Source organism: Montipora foliosa, chromosome 4 (assembly GCF_036669935.1).
Source record: "Montipora foliosa isolate CH-2021 chromosome 4, ASM3666993v2, whole genome shotgun sequence".
In the NCBI taxonomy this organism is placed as follows: domain Eukaryota; kingdom Metazoa; phylum Cnidaria; class Anthozoa; order Scleractinia; family Acroporidae; genus Montipora; species Montipora foliosa.
In genome coordinates this window covers 13,128,097-13,148,041 of record NC_090872.1, presented here as the reverse complement: position 1 = coordinate 13,148,041, position 19,945 = coordinate 13,128,097, and the positions used below count along the sequence as shown (strand labels likewise).

At 40.0% G+C, this 19,945-nt stretch overlaps 2 protein-coding genes across 3 annotated transcripts in view; one reads left to right on the top strand and one right to left on the bottom strand.

The window, feature by feature from the left end:
• Positions 1–3,143: 3,143 nt before the first annotated feature.
• Positions 3,144–6,432, bottom strand: LOC137999904 (nocturnin-like). Of its 2 annotated transcripts, none has more exons than XM_068845877.1 (2): positions 6,241–6,432; positions 3,144–4,891 (listed from the first exon to the last, which is right to left on the bottom strand). In XM_068845877.1, the coding sequence occupies exons 1-2, from the start codon at positions 6,419–6,421 to the stop codon at positions 4,077–4,079; spliced, it is 996 nt and encodes a 331-aa protein (XP_068701978.1). In that variant the 5' UTR covers positions 6,422–6,432; the 3' UTR covers positions 3,144–4,076. The 2 variants fall into 2 exon arrangements, 1 of the variants encoding a protein (XP_068701978.1); XR_011123027.1 differs by having other exon boundaries at positions 4,759–4,891; positions 6,189–6,383.
• Positions 6,433–6,555: 123 nt separating this feature from the next.
• LOC137999891 (lysosome membrane protein 2-like) overlaps positions 6,556–19,945 on the top strand; it is a 34,090-nt gene continuing 20,700 nt past the window's right edge. The window contains exons 1-3 of the mRNA XM_068845853.1: positions 6,556–6,759; positions 15,832–15,989; positions 16,891–17,044. Of these exons, the coding sequence (XP_068701954.1) occupies positions 6,604–6,759; positions 15,832–15,989; positions 16,891–17,044 (468 nt within the window). The 5' untranslated portion in view covers positions 6,556–6,603. The remainder of the gene's footprint in view (positions 6,760–15,831; positions 15,990–16,890; positions 17,045–19,945) is intronic.

The window sequence follows — 19,945 nt, the reverse complement described above, 5'->3', positions numbered from 1 at the left end:
CTTATGCCAAGAAATGCAGGCAATTGGATACACGCCCAATTTTTATATCCAACACGAAGTGTCCCATGAAATCCAAGCATTTACTATAAATTTTCAACGAGTGAATGAAATGTTTAGTATCACCCAACTAGTGGACTAATGCAAATGCTGCATTTTGATTGGCTACGCTACTAGAGGACTATTAGTAATAGTCCTCGAGTAGCGAAAAGCGTGACGCTTTCCTTCGTTTTATTCCCAAATAAATATATTTTCAACTTGCATTTGCTAACTTTATTGTTGCCTTTTCTGCCCGACTAGTTGGGTGATACTAAAACAATTAGACCCTTCGCCCACAAGGGCCACGAGTCAATAGCCCATTCGGCCTCGCCTCATGGGCTATTGTCCCGTAGCCCTTGCTTGTTAAATATTCAGCAATTGAAGTGCGAGTTATAGACGAATTGAGAGAGAAATGATCCTCACCCATTCACTCCAGGGCCCGAAATTGCGCCTTCCTGGTCACCTGTGAGACTAAAAATTGTGTACTGGCGACCGGAATTGCACAACTGGTCCGGGTAGCCTGCAGAACAGGCGTGATTTTTTGCGTAAACAGAGGAGGCGCTCCTCCCCTCGCGCGCCACTCGCGCTTCGCGCTCGCCTCGCGTTCGCCTCGCTTTCGCCCCTGTTTACGCAAAAATCACGCCTGTTCTGCAGGCTAGGCCCGGGTTGCTCGTGGCATGGTTAGTGCTAACCAGCGTTAAATACCATGTTAACGTATAGGCTTTGATACCTCTTAACCACCAGTTAGCGCTAAACAGACTTAGAGCGACTGGCCCCTGGTCGCCAGTGGGCGACGTACTATTGCATTGCTATTTTCATTCCTATTGTTAACTTTTAGGTCCTGGGGCCCGTTTCTCGAAAGTCCCGAAACTTTACGGGCCATTTTAGGGTGTCACAATTCCAAGAACGGAGAGGATTTAAGCCGTCAAACTTCACAGTCAGTTTGCTTTTTGTTACCTTGAAAACATGTTAAGAGATCGGCCTTCCAAAATAAGCGGTTGGCGGTTTCTCAAATGGCTTTTCGGACCCGAAAAGTTTTCGGGACTTTCGAGAAACGGGCCCCTGGGCCGGTTTCTCGAACCTGTAGGTTTCCATCGTATTTAACGCTGGTTAGCGCTAACCATGCTTCGAGCGACCCGGGCCAGATAAACTGTTTGACAACAAATGTCAGAGCCATTCGCCATCAGGTTTCTTACTTTTTGTCCTGCCGATGTTTTTGAAATAAAAGTGAAAGGAGTTTCTCGTTACCTACTTAAATAACGTTGCAAGCCGCCAAGTTTTTTTGTGGTTTCTCTTAAAATATGGGTTCGGTGGAAAAGGCGGGGGGCGGGGTGCCGGGGTCTAATGGTGTTTGTTTCCCACGGACCCCGGCACCCCGTTTTTCCCACGGACCCAGGCACCCCGCACTCCGGCTTTTCCATCAAACCTAAAATTTATATGTATTGCGGGCGAAAAAACGACTCAATAAAGAGATTCAAGGGACTGGTGGGAGAAATGTAGCATGGTAACAACATGGCGGCTCGTGTGCGACAGAACTTGACTGAAATTCAACAAATTAAGGTGCAAAGGAATTTCTAAGTTTGCATTCGAGGTCGGATACATTTTCTCTCCAACTCCAAAAGCGGAAAATAATGCTTGACACGTACTACACAAGACCGCGCGGTCGTTGCTTTCTGGAAGGCATAAAAATGTCCGAAACACGCATTTTTCAGGCGAACATTTTTGGCGACCATTATTTGCCATCTGGTGACCGAAAATTTCCTCTGGCCGCCAATTGGCGCCCATAGAGAAAAGTTAATTTCTTAGCTTCAATTTTTATTGTCACAAAGATATAGGGAAGATATCTGTTTACAAACATTGCTTTTGTTATTCAAATTTGCCAACCACAGGAACAAAAGACCTTTTGTTTCGACAGCCAATGGGACTCTGGCTGGCACATTAATGACAATAGGTGACGTCAACGATTTCTTCCCTATATTGCACAGTGTCAGCAGTCTAACGGTTTAGAATTTCGGACCCTGACTGACTCCTGAGGCGCCCCCAGTTAAGGAGTAAAATCGTCTGGCGTCAGACAGAGTAAAATCTGTTAAGTCTCACTCCCAGGAATCAATGGGTTTACTGGACAATTTAAGCAATGAACCCTTTGCAGGTTAGTGATCACATGGTACAAAAACCGTCATACTGGGACGCAAATTGCCCACTGGGACATCTAAAACAAAGAAAAGGTAAATTATCTTGCTTTGTTTTAGATGTCCCAGTGCGCAATTTGCGTTCCAGTATAGCGGTTTTTGTACCATGTGATCACTAACATGTAAAGGGCCCATTGTCTTTTTTATAGACACCTGAAAAATTCAGGTGGCTTAGACAGGATTCGAACCCATGACGTATAACATACCGGTGCAACGCCCTACCAACTGAACTATGACAGGTGGGAGCAGGTCAAGTTTTTGGGCTCACATATTCACGTGAAAGGACTTGATGAAATAATGTGGATACAAGTTTGAATTGCGGGGTATTGACGAAATTGAGAAGTATTCCTCGCACTGAGTATCTGGACAACTCTCTCTTATAGACACCTTAAAAATTTGGAAGGCTTTAAGGGCATTCAAGCCCATGACCTCTGTGATACCAGTGTAATGCTGTACCAACTGAGCTATGAAGCCACCGAGTCAGTTGGGAGCAGCTCAGTTTGTTGGACTCACTGTAATTTGCAGATGTAATTACAAAGGCAGCACTTTCTCCTCAGTTATTTTAAGACCCTGAGTGTTGATCCAGCAGGAGTTGAACTCACGACCTCCCGCGTGACAGCCTGGTGCTCAACCAACTGAGCCACCGGTGCACGGTATAGGGTTAGATAACTGCGAGGATCACTATCCCTCCATTGGAATAAGGTAAGTTACAGCCTCATCGATATTTCTAGGCTAGGGTAGATGCAGCTGTTTATCTTCTTTACTTGAAGAGCAGATAGTGTCCATTTTGCTAGATACCAATGATGTTGGACTTGGGGAGAATTTTTGAGTGAGTACATCTAATTACAAGCATTCCTGGACACATCCACCACTTCCAACACCCACCCCCCCCCCTCCCCCCTTTCCCTATTCGCTCAATCAGTCCCTTGATGTTTCTTTCAAAAACAGCACCAATTTATTTTTCTTTTTACAAAAAAACCAAAAATGCCCTTAATATTATTGGAGTTTGATAGTTTACCTCTGCTTCCTTCTCTTCATTTAACAAAAATGATATTGCTGATTAATATACGGTTCCCCTTTTAAATAACCACCCAAGTGAGCGAGTGTGAGAATCATATAGATGTAGATGTTGTTGAGATTGCACCCATTGAAAACTCGGAAAAAATCCGAGTTCTAGATGGGATTTGAACCCACGACCCTCCATGATCTAGTCGGCTGCTTTAACCATAACACTGACCTTCTTTTTCTTTGGATTTCAAAACTATGTTATCTGAACACTAGTATAGGTAATCACATGATTTTAAGTGCAATTTGGTATAAATAAGCATGAGTCAATTTTCAGACTAGGGAACAAAATTGCACGAGCTCATAGGGCAAATGCAATCTGTGGTCTGAAAAATTTACTTGCACTCATTTGTGCAAAATAGCACAAGAAATCTGTGATTACTTGTTAGTAATAAACATAAAAATCGAAATAAGTGAAATTTTGATAGCACTCACTTTATGAACTTCATTCAACTGAGATTGGTTGAAACTGACTGCAACGTTTGCAAATTCAAACTTTTACAACAGTATCGTTCAAGAGTGATTCGACAGTAAACTGGCAAACATGCATTTGTAATTTGTACTCGTATTACAAATTTTCAATATTGCGTTAAAAATTTGCACCCGTGTTAGTACCATGAGAAGTGTACTCTTTTGAAGCCAATCAGAAATGAGGAAATTTTTCATGTATAGTGATTAGTAATGTTATGACTTTTTTTGTGTGCAAGTGAAAGCGCTATAGTGCTGTGTTAAGCTACAAACATTGTAACAGAACCCCTTTAATTAAAATTCTCCCTTATTGTGGTTTTATCCCCAGCGAAAGTCAAACACCAGAGACAAATGGTCTGAAGGATACTCTAAACAGGGTAGCAGATTCTCAGGGACAATGTCACTTTCTGGGACTTTCACACATCCAGTTACATTTAGGTTTGGCGAGTGCCATATGTAGTCAATAGTGTGTTTAACTTCACGATCACCAGGACGAAACTTCCAAGTTGTGAATTCAGGATTTTCTCCCGTTGCAGAGACATAGGAATTTTTCATGCATACACAATGATTTTCCTCCATTAGTTGGCAAACAGGCTCTGAGGGTTCAGCATTAAAATCTCCACAAATTAAAACTGTCTTGTCATCACCCAGGGATTCAAAAATGCACTTTAATACCTCATTTCCTTGACTGAATCGCAAGTCTCTGTACTCTTCTTTAGCCTTGAAATGAGTGACCCCACAACACAGAGTCCTACCTTGTACCTTATCAAGCAGATTGACAATTAATGCAACTTGACTCGTCAAATTTCCATCAGAATCCTTAAGAGCAATGTCTGTGTGGTTTACCACAGAAAAGCGATCGAAGTCGTAAAATAAGGCACAACCATCGGGCCCCGAGTTGTTGGGAAACTTCAGACAGGGAGAGTCTCTCTTTGGCGCAAACAATCCTTCATAACCAAGCTCCCGTAGTGAAGGTAGAAAATAATCCTCAAAGTGATCAATTTCCTCTAGTGCTATCACATCAGGGTCATATGTTAGAATTTCTTGAAGAGATCGAAGCTTTCTGTTGGACCACTCAAGAGCCCTTGCAGGGCACTTGATAAAATTTTCAGTGGGACTGGAACTACTCAAAGCTGCAAGAAAAAAACTGGCATATTATTTATTAGGAACTCAGAAGTTACAAGTTGAGGCATGTAATGTTGGTGACATTTAATTTTTCCAACTCCATTCTTTTTCTAGAGCCCTTTAACTTATTCATTCACTGCCATCACAATCAAAGGCACAATGGTGGAGGGGTTGGCAGAGGGGTTGGCGCAGTGGTAAGATCTCTGCCTTCCAACCCTAAGGTCCCGGGTTCCATTCCCGGCTCTGCCGAGACTGGAATATTTGGCGACCTTCTTTCCCGCTAAAGTTCACTCAGCTTTCCATCCTTCCGAGGTCGGTAAAATGAGTACCAGCATGCATGGACTGCTTGGAAGCGGCCGCTATTTGCATCTGTATATGCTTCCAGTCCGCTAGGGGTAAATTGATCATTGTAAAGCACCTTTGAGACGTTAGTGATAAGGGCGCTATATAAATCAACCACTTTACTTTTACTTTATGAACATCATTCTTATTGTCATTTTAGGGAATTCAACCGAACCACCCATATCATGCTAGATATATCACGATATCACGAGCCAGAAGGCCCATCAGGCCGGCACTTATCTCCGGTTTCTTTAGCATGAAGCGACTAGGAGTATTTCTACTCCCCCCTGGATGGGAAAAAAAAAAGGAATGGAAAGGAACTTTATCTAAGTGTCTAGTCGCTCTAGCGCTGGAGTACTTATTGGGGACACTGTAAACTCAAGTTAACAATTAACACAAATCAAGTCAAATGTTGGTTTTTGAGGGGATGGGAAACCGGTGCAGAGTAGAGAACCAACAAACTCAACCCACATATGACGGCAGATCTGGGACGAACCCGGGCCACATTAGTGGGAGGTGAGTACTGTCACCACTGCGCCATCCCTGCACCATCCCAGCTAGTCCATCGCAGGGTTACCCCCAGCATTTCACCGGTACCCATTTATACACCTGGGTGGAGAGAGGCACCGTGAGAGTAAAGTGTCTTGCCCAAGAACACAACACAACACAATGTCCCCGGCCAGGACCCAAACCCGAACCACTCAATCTGGAGTCGAGCACACTAATCATGAGGCCACCGCGCCTCCCATATCACGCTACATGCACTTCAGCAATGATTGGAACGGTAGTCGAGAGGAGGTTTATGGTCGTTTCGCCCACAATCAAGTCGTTTCGAAAACACTTAAGAAGTTCATTCCCCCACAAAACGTACGCAAGAAATATCACGTTTGAAGCCAATGCAAAATAAGCTCCTACAAGAACAGATTTCGTGAAGTTTACGGATTTACTCAACAACCGACTTACTTTATAATAGAACCTTTGTGGACGAAACGACCGCATACCTGACAAGATTTACCGTCAGCAAGAATATTCCATTGCATCACACGAAATTCCGAAAAATTTCCCTCCAAAACTTTCTCTTCATCCCCACAGCTGATAAATGTTCTTTCGAGCAACGGGGGAAACTTTCTAAGCGCCGTTTCTAGGCGATTTAGGGCGTCTTTCCTTGCTGGGAGTATTCCAGAACTGACAGCCATTTTGTTCTTACAGAACAGACCGCTGGTAGTATATCGCTGATACATGACAGCGTCCGAGGTCGGAAAGTTTTCGTGCACTCATCTGATTGGTTAGGAAACTTTCGGAAATGTATCGGATCCTCGAACGATTTTTGAGAGAAATCCTCATTTTACGGGTATGTTCTTTTGGTCTTCTTGACACTATGGCTCGCAAGGGATCTCGCTCTTGTTGCAGTGGAAGGGCTTTCCTCGTTTATTGTTTTTCTGTCACTGGAGTAGTTTTTCTTGTTGCCGGTTTGATTTTCAGACTCAATGCTGGCGGGATTTTCACTTACGCAGAGAGATGGGGAGTTCGCAAGGTAGGTCAAATATTAGTAGGGAGCTTAAGCAACGACAACGGCGGCGGCAACGAGAACGTCACAAATTTGCATATTTAGTAGGCAAAAACAATAGCTTTGCACGCCCTGCACGTGTGTTTTTCACTTTTGTCCATTTCATTGCCGTCGTCAGCAAAACTACAACGTGAAATAGCCAAATTTTAGGTTTTATGGAAAACGTCATTTCTTGAGGATAAATTTTCATTTTCTGCCCTAAATTGAGCGCCGTTCCTACCAGCGTCATTTTTGAGGAACTACCACATCCCCGTCATATTAAAAAAGTTGAAATATTAACGAAGCGATTACAATAACGCGAATTTATATTTTGAGATGACTTTCTCGTTGCCGTCGCCGTTGTCGTTGCTTAAGCTCCCTAGTGTCTGGTATAAAGATGCAAAGACATTGAAAATTATGTGAGATATCCTCTTGACTTTTAATATCTGAAACAAAGGTTTGAGAACATTTTGAAAACCTTGCTAAAGCCACTGGTTTTCCACCATCGCGTAAATTTTAAAAGTTTTATAAATTTGCGCGTGAGTTGAATAGCTTAAGCTTGACGCGTTCCCTTTTTTCAGTGAGCTTCATAAAAAAGTTCAATTTGACCCCATCCAAGGAAAACCGGAAGTTTGCGCATTGATTATCTAGGAGCGGAAGACTTCGTGTTTATAGACATCGAAGAGAACTTTTACAATGAATAGTCCAGGTATGGTTTTATTTCAGGAATATCGTTTTTGTCAAAAAGAATAAGAAACTTGATTGTCACTTCCAATAACTCAAAACTATTGCTGTGATGAATAAATTTTCGTACGTGTTTATTTGCACGGGTTGTTATAAAGAATCAAGAGGTCAAGGACTTGAACAAAAGCTCGTGACGTGCCGCAGACGCTAAAGGAAATACTGTATTATTTTCCTTACGTTTCACTATTAAGAGAAACAGTACTTATTACTCTTCTTGGTGACTTAAATTTTTATGGTGCTATGGAGCGGAGTGTTCTCGAGGTGGAACATAGTTAGAACGAATTTTGTCAAAAATGACCCCCTTGCCGATAAGAGTATCCTCGCATAACAAAAACAGAAGATGATTGTGAACGACCTTTATTCAGGCACTTGACGTATTGGCTATTTTTAAGACCTCAAAAGAATCCGATTTAATCTTGTTCCTTTGTGGCCATCTATGTAAAAAGGGAAGATATCATTGACGCCATCTATTTTCATTTATGTGCCAACCAGAGCCCCATTGGCTGTCAAAACAAAGGGCCTTTTGTTCCTGTGGTTGGCACATTTGAATAACAAAAGCAATGTTTGTAAACAGATATCTTCCTTTTTTTTTTTTTTTTGGCAATTCTTTATGCTGTTCCACGATATTTAGCGCTTATTGGAATGATCCATTTCTCTTGGCTGGCCGTGTCATTTTAGAAATAATTTGTCCAGTACTTTACAAAACTGTCGAAAACCCTGTCTCTGCAGTAATGTGAATGTAACCTTTTGTCCTCACTTTTTTGCATCAATTTAATTCTAGTCTCAACCAATAGGCTTGAAGGTGGAAGAAGCAAGTGATTCTGCTTTTAAAACTTTGCCCGAGCTTGCAGGATCTTTTTGGTCTTGAGCGCCTGTTAGGTTGTGCCATGTATCAGTAAGATAGCTGGCTTTCTAAAGGCTTTGTTTGCCTTGCTTTTTTTCTGCATTACTTAGCAGATCGTTATACTCTTTGGAGGCATTTTTCTGTTTTTGCCTTAATTTGTTTCACTCGTTCTTCTGACTTCTGCATTGTGTATTGGTTTGTGCCTATGAGATGGGTTGAGGGTGTCTCAAATTTAAAAGTGGGTCCCTGAAAATGTTTAATGCAGCAAGTAGAGGTTCTCCAAATTTTTTTGATAGTAGATAATAACTCATCACTCCCCCCCCCCCCCCACCCAAGAAGTTTTTGTGAATGCTCCCTAACAATACCTTATTTAAGCAACGAAGGCCTAATCCGAATAACAATGGTTCTTTTGTCCTCCGCCATTTTAGTCTGGTATATGAAAGTTTACCTTTTCTATTTTATGGGCATTTTTTTCTTAAAATTACCTGAACTCGTTTCACATCCATGCTTAAGTAACATAGGAATGACCACAAATTTTTACACTGTAATTGTGTTATCACTGCTAGTCCAGCTGTTAAGCCCCGAAAAATGGCAAAATCGTTCACTTTTTGATAAAAGCATGGAACTTGGCAGGATGATACAATTATAGGTACTGATCATTTTCTGATATAGGGCCAGCGACGAATCGCCTTTTTAAGAGGATAAATGAGCGTGGCCAAATTCACATGATTCTAGCCAGCACGAAAACGAGGCTGGCCAAATTCACATGATTCTAGCCAGCACGAAAACGAGGCTGAAATAAAACAATTGTTTTTTCAGGTAAAAATTTTAGTTTTCAAGATAAACAGTCTTAGGTAATTATCAGAGTAATAAAAGCATCTTTAGTGCATAACATTTTCAGTAATGTATGTCACGTGGTCTATCACGTGACTACGAGGAAACTTGCAGACAATGAGAAGCACTAAGTGGTAGAATATTTCAGTTAAAAAAACTGTTTGTAAGTAACAGAATATTGAAATTAAAAATATGTTTCCATTGATAGACTTACTATTTTATATACATATACTATTTTTTTAGTATATAATTAAGTAAAAAATCAAGCAAAATGTATTTTTAAATACTTCCGTGAAAAATTTAAAATGTGGCTGCCACGGATATATTTGTAAAAGAAAAATACATTTAATTAAACGTAAATGGCCAACATTTATCCCATTTATATTTATCTTATAGCCTTGATGCACTCATAATTTTCTCTTCCTCCAAATCTCTCTCCATTGCTTAAAACCATCATGCATGCTTTTTTGGCCCCAGTCCACCATCATCATTCAATATGGCGGCACCCATGAACAGGCAGTGTAAGTAGAATTGTACTTTTAAGAAAGGAATCTTTGTAACATTTGAGGGCTTTTCGTGTTTAAGTTAGGTTTTTCACATTTTAGATAAACAATAATCATAATGATGCAATATGAAGGATTTAGCTACTTTTGCTTTGCAGTTCAAAGCTTCGTAGCAGAGAAAGTTGAAAATGAAAAACTGTTTCTGGAGTGATTTAGTCTAAGTTTTATGGAATTATAGGTTCTGGCAAAGTAGTAATCTAAGTCAAAAATGATTATTGTTATGTGAAAAGCTGTGTTCAGGACTTTGACTGTGTAATTTAAAGCTGTATAGTCCAAAAATTGTTCAGTTTTATTGCCTCCGTAACAGAGAAAATGGAATACATTCCTTAGTATGTAACTGGACAATTATGGTTCAGTAGTTGTTTATTACTTTATTGATAAAACTTGATTAAGTTGTGAGACTGATCAAACAGCAAAGAACGTTTCTTTTCAATGCTTGAATCTGGTCCAAAATTTTGAAACAAGCTTTTAGTTCACTCTGCTTTCGGAGTGAAGTATTACAAGCTTTTCATGTTGTATGGAAGTAATAATATATTCAGGTTAGTTTTACTTTTCGAGAGCTTTAACCAGGAAACTCAAATATCTTTAGATTTCAAGGGAAAATTATTTTTTTATTAGGAAAAGTACATGGCACACTCAAAGAGCTTTAAACAAGTAAATCCCTTTGAAAGTATTTCACCCCGGACAGAAACGACAGCACAACCTGTTTCAATTTACTGGAAGCTGTGCGTGCTTTGTCAGAAAAGGAAAGAAGAAAGTTTGCAATGTCCAGCGAATTCCAAAAAACAGACCTTGGTGCAGGATACAAATCCCTTGCAGAGAATTTGCTGCTTTTCAATGAGCTTGGAATGGTACCTTTTGCTATTAACTTAGAACAACTGAATGATGGTTCTGGAGTTGAGAATACCCTCTTAAAGAACAAAGCATCGTGGCATAAATCGTGCAAGGACAAAGTTAACAGCACCAAACTCAAAAGAGCTCAAACGAGAAGAGAGCAAGAAGAAGATGCTACTTCCCATAGCCCTGTGAAAACCAGAAGAACTAGTTTAGCAGGTGAAGGCAGACTTAATGAAAATGAAAGCAAGTGCTTCTTCTGCAATGATCTGGCATCGCAGGTCCTAGTGGGCTTCTAAACTTGCGGGTGGTGACATGGTGGCCATTGAAGCAAAATACCATGTGAAGTGTTTGGCCGCATTGTACAACCGAGTTCGAAAGTTACAAACACCTTCAGCAGAAGAGGACAGTAATGAAACATCTCTCCATGGAATCGCATTTGCCTCACTTGTTTCATACCTGGAAGAGTTTCGTGATTGTGAAAATGTAGCAGTGTTTAAGCTTGTCGAACTCGCAAAACTGTATTCTGCAAAACTCGAGGAGCTCGGAATTACATCTTCCAAGCAAGATCAACACCACAAGATTGAAAGAAAGACTGCTTGGGACATTTCCTGACCTAAGTGCTCATACACAAGGAAGAGATGTGTTGCTTATTTTTAATCATGCCATTGGGGCTGCTATTAGAAAAGCCTGTGAACAAGACTTCGACTCAGAAGCATTACATCTTGCAAGAGCGGCTAAGATTGTGCGTAGAGATCTTTTCAAAATGACAAGTATATTCAGCGGAACATTTCCACCCGATTGCCAGGTGAAATGTGTTCCAGTGTCACTTAAAGCACTGGTGGACATGATTCTTGAAGGTCCAAATATAAAGAAAACAGCTGTAGAAGAAAATCCATCCAAGATGGCTTGTTTAACAATAGCTCAACTATTAGCATTTAACAGTACCAGGCATGCTTCAAACGGAGATTTACCAGCCTATTCTCGTCACAGTAGAGAGAGAGAATATCCTCTACCCATCTATGTGGCATTAAAAATACATGGAGAAACAAGGAAGAAAAGCCTTATTGATTCTTTTTTCAACATGGGATTATGCATCTCTTATGACCGTGTCCTTGCTATTTCAACTGACATAGCAAACAGTGTGACCACTCGATTTGAGCATGAAGGTGTGGTGTGCCCTCCAAAGCTTCGCGGGAAGGTCTTCACAACAGCTGGAGTTGATAACATCGACCACAATCCCAGCTCCACAACAGCCCATGATTCCTTCCATGGAACAGCAATATCCCTGGCTCAGCACCCTACTACATCCAATAAAGGCAATGATCGTGGCATTCCTGTTCTGAATGAAACTGCCGAGTCACAAAGAAAGATAGCACAACTTCAGCCAGCAGTCTTGCAAGTAAAAGAACCATTTGCACCAGCTTTGGTTGGACCTTTAAAACCAAGTTTGGTCACTCCAGAAGGTATTGAAAAGGAGCATGAGTGGTTAAACCATTTGTGGGAACTTCTTGGAAAGGAAACTCTACAAAAAGATGATTACCTATCCTGGGCCGGATTCCATGCATCAAGACAACATGGGGAGAATCAGTTCGTTATCATGCTAGGTGGCCTTCACATCGAAATGGCTGCATTCAAAGTTCTTGGAAACTGGCTTGATGGCCCCGGGAATGGCTGGACGAGTGTAATAGCGGATGCTGGGGTTACATCTACGGGTGTTGCTGACTCCTTCATTAAAGCCTCTCACCTCACACGAACAAGACGAGCCCACCAGATTAGAGCAGCAAGTCTTTACATCTTGCAACAGAGGGCATATAGCAAATACAAACAAGCTTTTGACAATGGCGTTGAAACGCTGGGTTTTAAAGATTAGGAGAAAAAGATGTCTACTGAGCACCCTCAATTTCTCTACTGGTGTCGAGTCCTGGAACTGGAACTTTGTGTGTTGCAGCTTGTCCGCTCTCTAAGAGAAGCAAATTTCATGCACTACATTGAATCACTTGGCCAACTTGCATCATGGATGTTTTCCTTGGATCATATCAATTATGCCCGCTGGCTGTCTGTCCATGTCAGAGACATGTGCACCCTATCATCCAAACATCCAAAGGTATTCCAACGGTTCAGTGAGGGAGCCTTTGTGGTGCACAAGTCACCGCGGGCAGTTTCATCCATAGCACTGGATCATGCGCATGAGCAAGCTAACGCCTTGGTTAAAGGAGATGGTGGGGCCGTCGGCCTAACTGAAAGCCCTGGCGCTTTATTGCGATGGATGGTTGCAGGACCTGAGCTTGCAAGAATGACGCAAGAGTTTGAAGAATCCATTCCTTCTGTCACAAAGGAAGATACACGCCACCACGAGCGAGTACCAGGAGTACAAGTTTTGTTTAAGAAGGACGTTGCATCCGTGGTGTCTTCATTTGAGGAGGTAGGAAATCCGTTTGAAGAAGATAGCAAAGATCTCTTTGCACTAGACTCCAAAGTTATTGTGGAAAATGCAGTCATCCAAACAGTCAAGAACGGGATAACCATTGGTCAGGAACAGTACAATACATTTGTCGAAGAGCGATTTGAGAAAAGGACCAAGGAGGTGACTTCAGTTATAAGCAAGAATAAGCTTCCATTGTTTAAAAGCCCTTTAGAACAGAAATCAGACAAGAAGAAAGTACAAGTTGCAGCTTTGAAGGATGATCGTGCCCTATTCTCCAGACTATACATTGCTTGTCAAAGTCGTGATCAAAGGAAACCTCCAAGAATTCTTTAAACATGAGAATCATCCGTGGCCCCCATTTCTGGCGCAGGCTAGTAGATTGCGAGAGGGCCAGACGTCAGATCTTGTAAAGTGCATGGAAAAGACTTCTACACCGACTGCCGAATCCCCAGAGGGTGTATTGTATTGTGGTACAAATGGCATCGCCCGCGGCCGCAAGAACGTTTCAAGAGTATGCAGACAATGTTTTCATGCCATGCATTATGAAACAGCTTCAACCAGTCAAAAGAGTCGACATTATCTGGGATGTTTATTGACAGGATAGTCTAAAGGCAGCTACCAGAGAGAAAAGGGGCTCTGGTACACGCAGAAGGGTAACATCCTCTTCCCAGATTCCGAAGAACTGGAAGAGTTTGTTACGCGTGAATGAGAACAAGACAGAGCTCTTCCACTTCCTGGCGAAGCAAGTGGAATCTTGTCACGTAGAAGGTAAAGAACTGTGCACTACATACGAGGGACACGTTTTAAGCTCACCAAGAAGAGATGACATGGAAGACTGTACCCACGAAGAAGCTGATACACGCATCATGCTGCACGTGTACATTGCTTCGCAGTGTGGATATCGGAGAGTCATGATCAGAACCATTGATACAGATGTTGTGGTTCTTGCAGTTTCCAAGATGCAAGATATTGTTGTTGATGAGCTTTGGATTGCCTTTGGCAGCGGTAAACATTTCAGGTACCTGGCAATACATGACATTGCTGCTCAGCTTGGACAGAAGGTCAAGGCTCTTCATTTGCTGCATGCCCTAACAGGCTGTGACACCGTTTCTTTCTTTTCTGGCAAAGGGAAAAGAACAGCATGAGATACCTGGAGTGTGTTACCTGCAGTAACTGATGTGTTGGCTGGCTGACTTATCTTCAGTTCCAGAGAGTGTCCCCGACGACTGCATGCCACTGATTGAGAGATTTGTTGTTCTTCTCTATAGCAGAACCAGCACAGCATTAACAGTGAATGAAGCCAGACAAGAGCTCTTCTCAAAGAAATCAAGGGCTATCGAAAACATTCCGCCAACTCAAGCTGCCCTTTTGCAGCACACAAAGCGTGCTGTTTATCAGGCCGGACACGTGTGGGGAAGTGCTCTGATCGCTAAACCACAGATTCCAAGTCCGCAAGAATGGGGCTGGAGAAGAGAAGGAATTGAATGGAAGCCGGTGTGGACAGTTCTGCCAGAAGCGCAAGAATCATGTTATGAGCTGATTCACTGCGGGTGCAAGAAAGGATGCACTGGTCAATGCAAATGCCGTAAGGCAAGCCTGAAATGCACAGCCCTGTGCAACTGTGGAGGACATTGCCAAGATGATTAATTGCTTTCGGCGAATGTAGCATAAAAGTGTAACTATCTTTCTTGCAGTCACGTGATAGACCATGTGACACACTGAAAACTGAAGATGCTTTTTAATCCTCTCTCGATTATCAAGGACTGTTTGCTGCAAAAAATTAAAATTTTCTACCTGCAAAACACTGCTGGAGTCACGTGAATTAGTATAAACTGTTAAAGTGTGAACTCTCTTTCTCGTAGTCACGTGATAGAGCACGTGACACACACTATTGAAAATGGAAGATGCTTTTCATTTCTTTGATGATTATTAAGGACTGTTTACGGTGAAAAGCACAATTTCTACCTCGAAAAACACTGCTGGAGTCACGCGAATTAGTATATAGCATAGAAGTATAAACTCTCTTTCTCGTAGTCACGTGATAGACCACGTGACATACATTACTGAAAATGTTATGCAATAAAGATGCTTTTATTACTCTGATAATTACCTAAGACTGTCTATCTTGAAAACTAAAATTTTTACCTGAAAAAACAATAATTTATTGTTTTATTTCAGCCTCGTTTTCGTGCTGGCTAGAATCATGTGAATTTGGCCAGGCTCATTTATCCTCTTAAAAAGGCGATTCGTCGCTGGCCCTATATCACAAAATGATCAGTACAGTGTACCTATAATTGAATCATCCTGCTAAGTTTCATGCTTTTATCAAAAACCGAACGATTTTTGACTTAACAGCTGGACTGTGCATGGTGACATATCACTTTGCCAGGTAGCCTAGGCTTACCCGGCAAAGTGAAAGCATTTTTATGATGAATTTAAATTTTTGAAAATATTTCTTTAAGTATTCTTTTGCAGGATCTTTCTGCAAATAATAATAATAATAATAATAATAATAATAATAATAATAATAATAATAATAAGAAGAAGAAGAAGAAGAAGAAGAAGAAAATTACATTTCTGTTGTGCAAATTCAACATACATTTTCAAATGCACCTTACAAAAAACCTTTTGCAATTACGTACCATCATTAAAGGCAAAAATTAAGATTACAGGTCTAATATTATCTGAATACAGTGTAGTAATTCAGATGAAGTCCTAATAATCAATAATAATATTAATAATCAATCAGACTACTTCTATTTATCATGCAAGTTACAATGTGTTAACTTCTTAATGCTATTGCTATTTTACAGGATATGCAATTGAAACCTGGTAGTCTTGTGTTTAAAGAATGGACAAAACCTTCCACACCTATGTACATGAAGTATTTTGTTTTCCATGTGACAAATCCAGATGAGGTAATGAAGGGAGCATCTCCAAATGTGACACAGATGGGACCTTATTCTTACAGGTGAGTCCTTAAATATTTAACATTATTATTCTATGAGGGCACGCTTGATATGAAGTGACAGAATGATAACCAGTGGGGCACATAGCCCTGAGTTGGTTATAACCAGAAGAAAATTGAATGTTTGCAAAAAAAGAGCTGGCTGAATTGTCCTTAAAGACTTGAAGGATTTGACCAGTGATGCCGTCATTGAGAAACTAGGATGGAAGCCGCTCTCCGAAAGAAGAGACGAGCACACTAAGGAACTGGTTAAAAACTGTTGTAAGGCCATTGCTCCTGACTTATTTAAGGATTATTTTTAATACCAAGCATTGCAACATTCATTCTTATAACACTAGATCCAGAGGAAACCTTTTTGTTGATATAACCAACTTAAAAAAAAGTTAAAACGTGGATTTTATTGTAAAGGTGCAATCATTATGATTTTTAATCGAAATAATTTTTAGTGCATATTTCTTATTTTTATAATTTATTTTTGTATTATTTAAAGTTATTATTAGTTTCAAAGGGCCCATGTTGATACCAGTTGTATAAATGAAATGGGTACCTTGTATAAATATTATAAGTATTATTATTATATTATTATTATTATTATTATTATTAGATCATTATTATTAATCATTTTATATCCAACAAGCCCGAGTAGAATCATTGTTTTATTAAAAACTCCAGGATCAACAACTCTTCCATGAAAATTTCTTGTCAAGAATAAATGTTACAGTAACTAAAGCAAACCGTTTAGATCAAACTACAATCATGACAATATACTGTAGGTTCAATGTGCATGTTTGTTGAAAGCTGGATTGATGGGGCAGAAAATAATTAGAGTTTTCAACTTCCCCTTGTCAGTCATAATTTTACACATCTTTACCAATCATTTTAATGTTATTACATTTTTAAACAGAGAAATACGATCAAATGAAGTGCTGAATTGGTCAAGTGATCACAACATTGTCACATTCATGCCAAATAGATCGTACATATTTGATCCAGAAACTTCATGTGCTGGCTGTGATGACAGGAATGATTCCTTTGTCACAGTCAACATCCCTTTACTGGTTAGTATCCCTAGAGGTATGCATTGTACGTATTCAGCAAAAGAAACATTTGCTTTATTTAGCAAAATTTAATGGGGATTGAAAAAGCCAAGGGGGTTAGAATAATAGGGAGCTTATTAAGCAACAACAACAGCAACAGCAACGAGAACCATCACAAATTTGCATATTTAGTGGACAAAAACAATAGCCTTGCATGACCTGCATGGCGTTTTTCACTTGTATACATTTCTTTGCCGTCATCAGCAAAATAACAACATGAAATAGCCAAGTTTGAGGTTTTATGAAGAAAGTCAGCACTTGAGAATAAATTTTCATTTTCTCCCCTAAATACATGTAAGTACTGTTCCTACCAGTAGCTACTACCAGTAAAATTCTTGAGTGTCATTTTTGAGGAACTACATTGAGATACAATGAGATACAATGATTTGCTATTAGTCTCTCCCCCACGGGGCTTTTCAGGACTAATTTTACAATACTTTTTGGGGGGACTTTAGCCAGACTGCTTGTTACGCAGTTTACAATTAATTTTTTTATGGAACTACCACACTCGTCATATTAAAAAGGTTGAAATAGTCACGAGGCGATTAAAAACGACACAAATTTATATTTTGAGATGACATTCTCGTCGCCGTTGCCATTGCTTAAACTCCCTAATTAAAAATTAATGATGTGCCCTTGAGCAAAGCCATTGGCCATAATTGTCTCTAACTTGTTGATGTGTGGCATGTTGATTTCATATCATTACTTGTAAACGTTTTTGGAGAGCCTAAGTATTAATACATTAACTAGAAATGCAGTTACATGTATTATACTATAATTGACTTAGACTCATTCTAAGGCTGAACTGTAATATAACATGTCAAATATCTTACCCTTTTTGACAAGCCTTTTTCTCTTCCATTTTATTATTCTGTTTAGTATGAACTACATTAATTTTGTTTTAGAATAATAATTATGGTATTGGTGACTGGTGCAGTGCTGTGCAGTTTAAGGACAGCATATTATTATTTTTCTCTTCTAATGTGGTAGAAAGTACATCATCTTCAGTAATAATTATTGACAATTCTTGCTCTTTTTGGTGCTAATTAATCCGAAGCATTCCTGACCAGTAAAAAAAAACTTTTGAGTGCATGCACAAGGATGAAATTTATGGGTGAAATTTAAATCCATTAGATGTACTGCACTCCACATTTTAAAAGAAGTCTGGAAGCCTTAGTAAAAAATGGGGCTTTTTAGGGGGAATAAAAAAGAAAAAAACCTTTCTCCACCTTTCCCTTGCCTTCCGTTCTTCGTCCACTTACCGTCTCTCCCTCTCCTTCCCCCATACTGTCCTTGCTTACTACCAACGGACTGTGCCTCTTACCTTGAACTTTCACAATATTCCATGCCGCTCCAAGGATTCGAACCCTTGCACCATAGGACATCCGAGATTACTTATCCTCTGTATTAACCGCTAAGCCATCGAATCAGCAACTGAAGTCGTTAACAAAATTAAAGCTATTTCCAAGCCTTCACGACAACCACCATTTTGCACATGCATATATGATATAAAGTGAGACTTAAAAATTAATAGTCAAATGTTGTTTATTTACGTCACTATGCAAAATACACCAAGAACAAGGCATCATTTCTAGTCATGATAACAAACCGATTTTCACCGCAAACACAGCGTTCCCACAGTGAAAAAAAGATGGTGGCACGGGGAAATAGAACAACAAAAGATAACCTTTGCAGTTTAGTCAAAGAAAAGAACTCGTTTCTGAACCACTGGTGTCATCATCTTGGAGAAACTGCTTGCAAAAAAACGCATAACCATTCACAGAACAATCGGCAAAATGCCGTATGAAGTGGTTTTCGGAATCTCTCAGAGAAAACAAATTAAAAAGCCTCAAATGAGTGGACAAGTCACAGCTACATCACATGCAGAGCAGGAAAATGGTGAATAATTTGAAAAAGTGGCAGAATGAGCCTGACATTAAAGGAGAGCGGTGTCTGACACTTACCAACTGCAGACCGCGGACTGCAGACTAACCCTGAATCACAGTTATTGAAAGCTAACCACAGTCAAAAATGAGTGCTGAGGCTTAAATACTGTTTATCAGCACTGTTTGAAATGGGTGTTTAGCCTACAGTGTAAATACTGCTTATCAGCGCTATTTGCAGGCAGCCAGCAGTCCCTTTTGCAGTTATCATACATGTACACCAGAAAGGAAAGAAGAAAAAGAAGAAGTTCAAACTTCAGGATTATGTGGCGCTGAAAATTAATAAAATGGAAAAGGAAACGCCCCTTCACCCAAATGTGCTACTTGCTCAAATTGAAGAACTTGAAGGGGGGACTGCCAAAATAATCACAAAATTTGGATTTATCACGACAAGCAGACTCAGCAAAATTGAAAAAAAGAAACAAATATTTTATTTCATGATTCAAAAGCAATAACACTTACAAGAGCCTACAAAATGGCTTCTATAATCAATAGAATATGAAACCCTTTTTCCTGACTTTTCAAAGTTTGTTTTTACTTGCCTTTGATTATTACGAATTCAAAGTAAGCAAAAGATAGAGGAAATAACTAAGCAAATTAAAAATCAACAAGACATCGTGTATGTTTCAGTTCTTTTATTCCTTGGACGATAATTCAATATTGTTGCCCTCTGCCATCCTAAGGAGATTCATCAATGAACAATTTCCTAAAAAGCTCTGAGAAAGAAAAGTTGAATCGGTTATCATGCACTGTATGCCTAAACCCTATCTTAAAGGGGCTAGGTCACACTATTTTAGGTAATTTTGTTTAATTTTGTTTAATTTTTTTAATTATGAGCTTTAATTAAGGACGTTCACGCCAAAATCTTCCTACGGTGGGATTTTCTTCATTTCTCGCCTAGAGTTTGGTCATAAAGTAC

Coding starts and splice junctions, on each gene's coding strand:
- LOC137999904 (XM_068845877.1), bottom strand. CDS start 6,421: ATGGCTGTCAGTTCTGGAATACTCCCAGCAAGGAAAGACGCCCTAAAT. Junction 4,892..6,240: donor ATGGAATATTCTTGCTGACG/GTAAATCTTGTC, acceptor TTTTTCTTGCAG/CTTTGAGTAGTTCCAGTCCC.